At 46.7% G+C, this 11,364-nt stretch overlaps 1 protein-coding gene across 1 annotated transcript in view; it reads right to left on the bottom strand.

Moving 5' to 3' along the window:
• Window positions 1-218: 218 nt before the first annotated feature.
• The window catches only part of Kif26b (kinesin family member 26B), a 326,670-nt gene continuing 315,524 nt past the window's right edge, over window positions 219-11,364 (bottom strand). The window contains exons 12-14 of the mRNA XM_071619670.1: window positions 4,796-4,998; window positions 4,153-4,303; window positions 219-1,029 (exon numbers count right to left, since the gene is read on the bottom strand). Coding sequence (XP_071475771.1) covers window positions 881-1,029; window positions 4,153-4,303; window positions 4,796-4,998 — 503 coding nt within the window. The 3' untranslated portion in view covers window positions 219-880. The remainder of the gene's footprint in view (window positions 1,030-4,152; window positions 4,304-4,795; window positions 4,999-11,364) is intronic.

The following is an 11,364-nucleotide window of genomic DNA, read 5'->3' as shown; positions in this document are numbered from 1 at the left end:
CTTAGAGATGCAAGCCCTGTCTCCTCTCCTGATGGCTCAAGTTCACTCATGCTGCTCCACGATCAGCCGCCCTCTGGGTCTGCTGGCCGACCTGCTGCTTGTGGGAGGAGGCACTGAGCACCACCTGCCTTTCCAAACCTTTTTTTTTGGAAACACACATTTGCTTGTGTGGATGAAAGTCTCTCTGTTCTGTTCGAGTGGCCTTACCAGAATCATCATATAAGACAGTTAACATTTATTCATATGCAATACTGGTTAGGAAATAGCTCTACAAACACAACTTACTTACAAACAGCAAGTCAGAAATAGGATAAAACACCAAGAGAAAAACGAGCCATGAGTACATTTCAAAAACGCGTGGGATTTTCTCTTCTGTGGGTTTTGTTGTTTGCGTCTTGACTAGCACCATCTGTACACGAGAAGAGTTGAACACAAATGTTTGGGTAATCATAAAGATTTGCAAGGCACTTAATCCGTCATCCTGGGTCATCTTGTCGTGGGTGTTTTGTTTTCGCTTTCCACAGCAATCCTCCGTCCACCCTCCCCCTCACGAAAGCACGACAAGAGAGAGGTCTCTTTGCCAGCAGTTCTTATGTACAAACAAGTTAAGTTCCTCAAAGTGCTTTTATTTCAGTCTCACGGGGCTCTGACGTCCCTTGGGCTTCCCATCATTCTCTCCTTCCACGTGTTCGGGTTTGCACCTTCCCTACTTCATAAAACAAAAGAAAACTCGCCTTCCGCTCAACGCTGCCTCCAGACTTGCCACCAACCTTCATCCTCATTCTATAGTCTTTGGGGTGCCGCCAGCACAGAGGGCCTGGGGGAGGGTGACGTCCCCCTGGGGAGTAAGGGGACTGGTGGACCGGGGATCTGCCGCTCCTTATCGGCGCCTGGAGGTGATGTCAAAGCAGGTGATCATCATGAGATGGGCCTTGCAGAAGTTGACGCGGCTCTCCAGGCGCTCGGTGACACACTCCAGGGCCTCCAGGTACTCCAGGGAATCCAGCTCCAGCACCTGCTCCAAGTCGACTGCAAAAGAGGAAGGGCCTGGAGACTCCGGCAGGCGGGAAGAGCCATCCCATCTGCTCAGCCCAGACCACAGGGCTGCCTGAATTTCCCCTCTGTCCCCAGATCTGATTTCTTCACCTGTCTCTAGTGGCCTTGGTATCCCTCCTACCTAATCCTTGGCCTCTCAGCCAGTGGACTGAAACACTGGTTACCGGTTTTTAGATCTTTTAACATTTTGTTGAGATTATTCTGAGAAATAAGGCAAAAGTCTAGCTGCCCCCATCTCTGGCCATCTCCACCACAGCATCTGTGAAAGATGACGCCATTATTCTTCATTAACCATGAAGAATGCAGATCTTGATGCTGGTGTGGGGCAAATCCCTCCCTTGTGATCTAAAGTGGCAAATCCCTCTGCCTCCTTAGATAAAGGCTGTTTCTCCCTTATATTCCTTCATGAGCACTTTGTATCCACCTCTCGGGCTGAGAAACCTGACCTGTCTCCGGTCTTCCTAGGCAGTCTCATGAACTTGATGATCATTCAGGAAATATGATAAATAGATCTAAATTGATAGGTGAGCTTCCTTAAGCTCAGAAGATAAGCTGACACTTAGGAGCAGCATGCCTTGCCTGACGCTCAGGCCTACAGGGGGTGAAAAGTTTGAGTCCTGCAGTTTCTGAAGAGCAGGTGTCTGCGATCAACCTCACCTGGACTCAGTTTGCCTACTATATCCATGGTGGATGGGCAGAGGGGTGGGCTGCCTGGTACTAGCTCCAGAGGTGCTGCAAGGAGTCCCCATATGGGGAGGACAGCAGGGACGACAACCAAGGCTGGTGGAGTGGCCGTGGAATCCAAAGCAGGAGACTTGCATTTGATTCCCAGCTGCTCCATACTAGCTCTGTGACCTTAACTTCTGCAGGTGCCATGTCCTTAAAAGGAACATGAGCATAATAATTCCTACCCTGCCTATCCTATCTACCTTGAGTTGTTGAGAAGAATAAAATCAAAAAGGAGATAACGAATGTGAACATGGTCTGAAAACATATGAAAACCATGTCATGCTACAGAACCATCAGGGACTGTAACGGAAGCAGACTGCTTTATACAGAGGGCATCCCTGAGAGCGAGACTGTGAGGACACTCACTCAAGGTTACAGTTAATAAGGACCACAGCTGGAGGGAGACCCAGTCTAACAGGCTGAATGCCCGTCTAATACTGAAGAAACAATACCTCACTACACCATAACCCCCTCAGACCTCATCACTGGACCACCTCAAAAGCAGCATCAGATCTAAAAATTAAAAATAAAAATGGACCCAGCACATCTATTTCTGTGCCAAACCCTGCTGGCCACCAACAGGAATAGTCAGCATGCAGCCTCCATAGTTTTTTATTTTTTCCCCCATTCTTATTTTCCACTCATCTTAGAAAAACAATCTGTGCTTCTCCTTTCATGTGGCCTTCTGTTCATTCTCTTTCTTAGCATCAAAAATACCTGATTCTTGACATATACGAAGGCAAGAATGAATGTCTTCAGATGTTTCTTGGAAGCATCTGAAACACAGGTGTACTGAGGTGTAAGCCTGCTCCCTTCCTGGGAGAAAAATGTGCTTTGTAAGACGAGGATCATTTTCAAGCCTGCCTTGGGCATAAACAGCTCTTAAAAAATAAAATGTTAATGAAAATGTTAAAAATGAAGGGACTGTGGGGGCTGGGGTTGTGGCTCAGGGGTGGAGCGCTCGTCTAGCATGCGCGAGGCCCTGGGTTCGATCCTTAGCACCACATAAAAATAAATAAAGACATTGTGTCCAACTACAACTAAAAAAATATTTAAAAAAAAATGAAGGAACTGTCTGAAGGGATGCCCTGGGATCTCAAAGTGTCCAGAGATTCATGGGGAAAAAAAAAAAAAAGAAAAGGCAGCCACAGGTGGGAGAGAAATAAGCACTAGGCTCCATGTTTGTGCCCTGGTCAGACATTAGCTAATGTTCTGTCTTGTCTGCCCCATAATACCTTTGATAAAAATACCTTTGAAGGAAGAACATTTCTAATAGAGGATTTCATTTCCCGTATCGTGTCTGCAGGCACAGGCTGTATTTGTGGGACTGTGGGCCTAGCCACAGATGCTGCATCCCCAAAGCAAAGGATGCTCTCTGTATTGGATGGTCACGAGAACCCACTGAGGTACTCGGGGGACATGGTACTACTCCATTTATATGGAAAAGAAACCTGTCACAAGTGGCAGGCGCTGGGAAGAGCCGGGCATCTGACAAACCTTGGCACTTTCTTTTTCACCCAGAATCATTTTACCCGATATTTAAAAAAACCAGCTTCTCTGGCACACAAATCTAAGCCTCAGACCTCACTCGTGGGCTCTCCTCGCTGCCATGGAACACTGGGAGAGGGGGACATGCAGGGGAGGGGTGTGTTGAGAGGGGACAGAGGCAGCTGAGGGCTGGAGAAAAGAGCCAGATGGGAAACAGGGAGAGAATTTTAATGACAGTAGCATATTTTATCCCCCAGATTGTGGGATTGCTTCCCACATCAATGTAGTAGTTGGGACCAGATTTAAGTTTTATTTCGCACTAAATGGAATGGTTAGGAACAAATAAATAAGAGACAATTGAATCCGCCTCTCAAAGAGAACAAAATTGCTCTGAATCATTATTAGATGGTTACTGTCATCTGGGGCTTTCTATTAAATGGAAATAACACCAGGCTGCTCCTCTTGCTTTCTGGGTCCTCCGTGAGGCTTTACTATGGTCGTACATTCTACCCTATCAAGAGCTCTATAAATTCATGTCTATTTCAGGCTAGATAAGCAGTGTGATTTTGTGGCCTAGGAAATTTGTAATACAGCCTTCATGTCTGGGTGATCTGCCACATGCAGGGGGGAAAAAATCTCATTTTCAAGTGCTTTGGACTGAAACACATAAGAAATAATCTCGCAAGAGCAATATTCGCCGCTCCTTTGCTGTTCCCAGCCCCTCCCACCTGCCCCAGGAGAGTAGGATTGTTCACTCAGAGCAACCGTCTCCATCTGCCCCTAGATGAAGTGTGCCGAGGTCACCCTGGGTTAGGTGCCAGGCCTCTGTCACTGGGGAACCTGTTAGCCACCGTGATAGAAATGAACCATGGGCCTTACATTCACGGAGCCACTTGTTGGGGTCCAGCATCAGGTACTGTTTGGTCATTTCCAGCTCCTTCATCAGCCACTCGTACTTGGCTCTGACCTCTGCGATCCTCTGCTGGCGATGCTCCAGAATTTTCAGTTTTGCGTTAAAGCACATGACCTCCTGCACAGCGACGGAGAAGGAGAGGGGCAGTGTAGAGAAAAGAAAAGAGATCCTTCTGCTCCTGTCCAGTCCACATGACCTCTTCTAGAGCGGAACACTTCTAAAGACCGTCCATGAGAAAGGAGCTGGTCCCTGGGAAGTCTGGGAGGGACTTCAGAGACCTCAGTGGGATTTCTTCCTTGATAAACCAGACAGCTCAGCCATGGGGGAGACTGTCGCAGGCTGTTCTTAAATGTAGAAAGCAGATGGTGTTCCAACTGGGCAAATGCTGGTCTGCATGAGTATGAAACCTCAAGACAAGGAGCCAGAAAAGCCCCCCAGACCACTGTGTCCCCCAGCATTAAGGCATTTCAGGAGAGGACACAGAGTTCCCTCCAAAGTGTCTATCCCACTTTATGGGCCCACTGTCACCCACCTGCCCACAACAGAAGCAGGTCCCTTCTCAGGGCAGGACCCATGGGTAACCGCCCCCACTCCAGGAAATGGACTCACCTTGCTGGCGCCACCACGTCGCCGCTGCAGGCGCTCCACATCGTCGATTTCATAGACCTTGATCTCAAAGGGTTCCCCGAGGCCCCTCTGGGTGCTCCGCAAGGGGCCATCCACCCAGCGGACCCCTGTGCTGGTGGTGGGTTTTCTCACAGGGGAGGAGGTATCGAGGGACAATGCTGGGATGAGCCTCCGTCTCTGAGAACCTAGGGAGAGGAATAAGCCACGTTTGATCCTTTTGCACTTCAAATTTTGATATCTTTCTTTGATGCAAGGAATGGGGTCATGGCAGGACCCTGTGGTCACCTGCAGAGCTGCACTGAAATGCTCTGACCTCTCACCCCTGACCCCAGCACTCACTCCAAGGGCTTCACCTGGAGAAACCCAGAAAAATCCCTGCTCTGCTCTTAGAACCCCCAACGTGCAGCCTAGAACTGTGAAGTGCCCTGGTGTGTGCTCAGCATGGGGACATGTGCCAAAAAGAAATGAAAGATACATCCATGTTAGGGAAAAAAGGTCCCAGTGTTTGATAGTGTGGTTATAGGATTTCCAGAAAATACTGTGTATTTGTTTATAACAACAGCACTACAGTAAGCACAGACTGCATGCCAGACACTAGTCACCATGCTTGACGCACTATGACAGACTACTAGCTGACCCCCAATATCTGTCCTCTTTTGTGTGTGTGTGGTTCTGGGGATTGAACCCAGGGCATTGCATATGCTACGCAACTCTCCACCACTGAGCTATCTGTGCAGCACCATCTTCCTTTTCTTCCTCAGCAAGAGACACCCCGATTTCAGCAGGGCACATGGTCAAATCCAGTGGAGAACATACCCTGGCATGTTTTTGACCAATGGGACATAAGTAGAAGTGGTATGTATAGCTGCTAAAAAGAATCAGCAGAAAGAAGAAAAGCAAGACAGGTATCCTAGTCTCCCAGCACCCTGGAGACTACCACATGACACTAAATCTCTATATTGCTGTAGGGGGTTTTCTGTCCTAGACAAACCTAGTCCTAACCAATATATACACAGTATCTCATTTAATTCTCTCAAAAGAGGAAACTAAGGTATAAAGATCATTAGTAGCTTACCCAAGACCTCGGTGTTTCTTTGTTGAAAAAAAAAATCCATTGCAGTCTCTCTCTCTCTCTCTCATACACACACACACACACACACACACACAAACTAACACAATCATGTAGCAAATGATTTCTCCAAAGGATGTTATGGTTTGGATCATAAATGCACCCCAAAGGCCATGAGTGATAGGTTTGGTCCTCAGCAGGTTATACTATTGGACATGGTAAAACTTTTAGGAGGTGGGACCTAGTGAGAGAAAATTAGGTCACTGGGTATGTGCATTTAAAGGGGAGGTTGGAACCTCAGTCCCTTTGCCCTCTCCCTTTCTTTGCTTCCTGGCCCACATGAGGTGATAGCTTTGATCCACCACTGGCTCCCACCAGGCTGTGGTGCCTTGCCACAGGCCCAAAGCAACAGGGTCAAACTCTGAAGCCATGAGCCAAAATACATCTTTCCTCCCTTTTTACGTTATTTATTTCAGGTATTTTATCATAGCAATGTAAAGCTGACTGACAAGATGTGTTGGGACTAAATACCACAGGATTTGGTACATATGAGCCAAAATGAGCATTTGAGAGGAGATGCTCATTGAAGATAAATATCCTTTTGATTGCCTGTCTTCAGATCACTCATGTCTATTTGCGGAGACGGAAAACACACAAGAAGTGACTTGGGAATGGTGTACAGAGATGATCAGTTCCTTTGTGTCCTTAGGGGCAGGTCTCTAAAGAGAAATAACAAGCACTTGGACAGCAGGGCCCAGAGGCCCCTCTGACCCAAGCATCATCTTCCTGATGACCAGTGTCATAAGTGAGTGAGCTGTGGCCTCCTGGCCTTCTGAGCTCAGGGCCTGATATTTTCACCCATGTATGAAAGGGAACTTGCCTCTTGCTTTGAGAAACTAGAGGGTTTGATCCATTTCCCTGTTTCTCTGCCTGTGGGAGGTTTAGGTGTCTCTGGACCTGACTCCCCGGAAGGAAGCTGAACCTGTTAAAGGCTGGGCTGTGACCCTGAGTACTCCTTCAGAAAGGGACAGGCACATCAGTGGCTCTCTCCTGGGCAGGAGGGTGATGGGAAAGCTGACGTAATCCTAACTTCCTGAGGCTGAAGAGGGCCTGATCCACTGTGGCTCTGAATTTCTGACTCCCCCGGCCCCAGGATGACTAAAGAAGGTAAAGTTTGCCTGAAGCCTTTGTAGCTGCTCCTTAGGGTAGAATGGATACAGTGCCCCATACAAAGTCAAATTTGAGAAAAAATGAGAATGAGAGAGTGTGAAGTGCTAGCAATCTGAAGGCTGCGAGGCCTGGCAGTTTTCCTGAGGACCTGGAGATGCCCATATGTGTCAGTGAACCAGGGTAGCTGGAGGCCGTCATGTGAGGTTACAGCAACCAGACACTTGACCTTGGACTTGCCAGTCTCCAGAAGGGTGGGAAGTGGATTTCTATTGTTAATAAATTACCCAGTCTAAGAAGCTTTGTTACAGCAGCAGGAAGGGACCCAGGCACGTGGGAATGCCTCCATTTCTTCCCCCTGCCCTGCTCTTCTCTGGGATAGCAGAGATGGTTTTGAATAAACTTCTATTCCCACAAATTATGAGATAAAATTGATATTCCAAAGATTAATAATAAATAAAAGAGGTCATGTTTAAAACAAGATGGAGAGAAAAAAACAAAAACAAAAACAAAGAGGGAGGCCTCTGGGGAAGGGCAAGACCTCAGACCAAGTCCTGGGCCACTGTGCCTGTTCAGGGTTGATACTCGTGCACCTTGAGCCAGTTTAGATGGGGACTCACTTGCCTAGAGCCAATGCAGGTGAGGACTCGCTCTCCTTGACCATGTGTAGGCAGAGATTCTCCCCTTGAGCCATTGTAGACTTGATTCCATTTGGGCAGATTGCTTTGGCCAGAAAGTATCCCTTTCCCAGTCTTTAGGCCCCTCCCTGAGGTGTGTGGAGAGGCTGGGTGGTAGCTGTTGGAGAAAACACCTCTGGAAAGGCATTGGAGATTCCAGAGTGTTCTGTAGCATCATCCCCATAATCCCATGTTCAGGGAAGTGAGAGGGGGCCTAGTGGGCAGAGGTGGGCCTGCCTGCAGCAGTGGCTGGGTGCTTCATCACATGCCATGTAGCCTCTGTACTTGGATCCTGCTAGAGGTCCTAGGGAGCGAGCACATGGGCTTCAGGAACTGGAGATGTTAAACCATCTCAGGGTTGCTACTGACATCATAGCCAAGTGCACCCATGTGGAATTGCTCTTTTCTTTGGGTTCTAGGGACACTGAAGTTTGTAAAGTGGAGTGAGCCCAAATAAAGAGTTAGAAACCCTCAGGTCAGTTGTAGGGAGAGTGGGATGGATGTTTGGGTCAGCGCGACTCCACAACTCAGAGGAGTTTATGGGTAGCATTCCAGAAAGCCAGAAGTGACAAACATCTTCACAGACTCTGAACAGAAGCAGGTCTCAGTGATCAGTAAGAGCAAGACGGCGGCCCTGAGGGCCACCATGCGTAGGGTGCTGGGAAGCCCCATGGAAGTGAACCTGAAGATGGATCCACAGTGTTTGCTCCAAGCAAACAATGGAGAGAAGAAAGTTTGTTGATTTTTAATGAATACAGCTTCAGGAACTAGGAGATGGTCTAGGGTTAATGTCATCAGGGATCCAAAATGAGAGGATAGAGTATGCCACAGAAAGCAATTAGGACTTGATTTTCCAAATGTGGTGAAATACATGAATCTACAGACTTAACCAGCTTAGCAAACTTTGGTAGGAGAAACCCAAAGTCCATGCCCGGACACGTGGATCACTTACAAACCAGGGATTAAGGAAAACACTTGAAGTCAACCAGAAGAAAACAATACCGTATTGGCAAACATGGAACCATTTAAAGGACTGTGGAATTCTTATCAGAAATTAGGTAAGACAGAAGGCAGCAAAGCAACATCTTTTAACAAAGGAAAAACATAGGGAAACCAAAATCTCATATATCTTCAGAAAGGAAGGAAAAATAATTATATCTTCATATAAAACAAAGCTAAGAGCCAGCTGACTTGTTAACAAAAATAACTGGTGGTTCTTCAGACAGACAGAAAATGATGCTGGAAGGAACTTGGGCATCAGGGATAAAGAGAAAAATAAAAAACAAATAACAAATATGTGGGTAAATAGAAGATGTTATTTTTCTCCTTTTGAGCTCTTTAAGATATGTTTTGACCATTGAAAGGAAAAACTGAGAACATATCTGGAGCTGAACAAAAATTAAAATACATCATATCAAAGTTTGTGCATGCAGTGAAAACATTGCTTAGAGATTCATAGCATCAAATGCTTATGTTAGACAAATAGAAAGTTCTCAAATCCATAATCTAAACTTCTACTTTCAGAAACAGAAAATGATGATCAAAATAAACCCAAAACCAGCACAAGGAGAAAAAAAATAAACATGAAGACTAATATCAGTGACACTCTACAAACCTGTACAATGTGAATGAAATGGACGATTCTGGAGAAGCAGGAGTTACCATAAGAACATGGACATTTAGATGGCTGGGTGGCCATCAGGGAAATTAAGTTCCTCATAGGAAGAGCTCCTAAAAGATCTTCAGGTGTACATGATATCACTGGAGAATTCTACCACATTGGAAGAAGCATTAATACCAACTGTATACAAAGATTTCCAGGAAGTAGAAGAATGGGGAACAATTCACAATGTATTTCATGAAGCAGGTTTTATGGGGCCATGAAACTAGAAAAGATGGTGCCAGAATAAAACCATGAAAGAAACCCAAAACCGACAGACCCAAGTCCATTGTGAATATAGATACAAATATTTCTACATCAGGCACTTTATGGACAAGCCGAGAAAGACAATATGATGGTATGGATTGACGTAGAATAATTATACAACCAAAGTCAACACCTATCGCTACAAACTCTCAAATAGGTAGGACCAGGGAGTGTTATGGGTTGAATCATATTCCTCAGAGACATGTGTAGGTTCAAAACTCCATACCTTGCAGAAGTGGCATTATTATGATGAAATTACCTATGATGGGGTCATAAGGGGCTAGGGTGAGCCCCTGGTTCTGCCTGGCTTGTGTTACCTTATAAGGACAGCAGGGCAAGTTTTGATTCAGTGTGACTTATGTCGTTCTATGACTATCTTCTCACCTGTTTAGTTGATATTTGTGGTGAAACATTTTCACTCTTGTACCTCTGAGTGTGGGTACGTCCTCAAGTTACATCTTTGTGGTTCCCATTGGGGGGTTCCATTTAACACGAGAAAGGGACACCACCCTAGTGCGAATCTGCAGCAGGGGAACTTTAGTAGTGTAGCGAATGCTGCTGCTGTGCCTCTCCATCCCCGCCCCCTCAGCTGCTGATGTCACAATGTTATATGCAGACACACTGTGTGTTCAATACCATAGAATACAGTTGGGGTTTTCTGCTATATTATTCTCTTGCAATTTGTAGAAAACAAAAGTGGCACCAGCTTTTACAATTGTCACGAATTTACTTTATCAGAGATCTTTCTGCCTTCATGGAGATCTGAGTTCCTAATCCAGTGTCCTTCGGGTCAAGCTGAGGGACTCCCCACCCACAGGGCACATCTAGTGGGGACCAACTCCCTGGGGTCTTGTTTATCCGGTGCTGTGGTTGGAATGTACGTGTCTCTCCAAAATTCCTGTTGATGCTTCAGCCTCAACATAACAGCATTGAAAGGTGGGACTTCAGGAGGCAATTAGGGCATGAGGCTCCAACCCTAGGGATAGGATATGTACCTTAAGAGTGATTCTCCACCATGCACAAGGACCTGGTTCACTTCCCCTACACACACACACACACACACACACACGCACACACAAAAGTAGGTTTGTCAAACTGGGAGTGGTGGTGTATGGTAGTGTTTTAATGAGCTTTTCCATCACTACAGCCAAGACACCTGACAAGAACAACATAGAGGAGGAAAAGTTTACCTGGGGGGTCAGGGGTTCAGAGGTCTCAGACCATAGATGGCTGATTCAATTGCTCTGGCCTGAGGTGAGGCAGCCTATGATGGGGGAGCCCAGCATGGGAAAGCTGCTCACCACCAGGCAGCAAAGAGGCAGAGGCAGAGACAGAGAAAGAAGGTGGGGCAAGGTCACAGGGATGAAGCACCCTCCCAGGTCATACCCCAGTGACCCACCTCCTCCAGCCATGCCCCACCTGCCTACAGTAGTCAGTCAATCAGTCCATTCAATGAAGGAAGGACTGATAAGATTACAGCTCTCCCAGTCCCACTGCTCCACTTCTGAATATTCCTGCCCTAGCACAGGAGCCTGGGTGGGGGACACCTCACACACAAACCAGAAAAGGCTGTATCCTCTCTACGTGGGACACTGAGGCAGGATGATCACACATTGAAGCCCAACTTGACAGCAAGTGTCTGTCAGGTGATGAGGAATACCCAGTCCAGAGTTAATTTTCTCCACAAAACATCTTTTGCACCCTACACTCC

The sequence above is a fragment of the Marmota flaviventris genome, chromosome 12, assembly GCF_047511675.1.
Source record: "Marmota flaviventris isolate mMarFla1 chromosome 12, mMarFla1.hap1, whole genome shotgun sequence".
NCBI lineage: Eukaryota > Metazoa > Chordata > Mammalia > Rodentia > Sciuridae > Marmota > Marmota flaviventris.
This window is presented reverse-complemented; position numbering and strand designations above follow the sequence as displayed.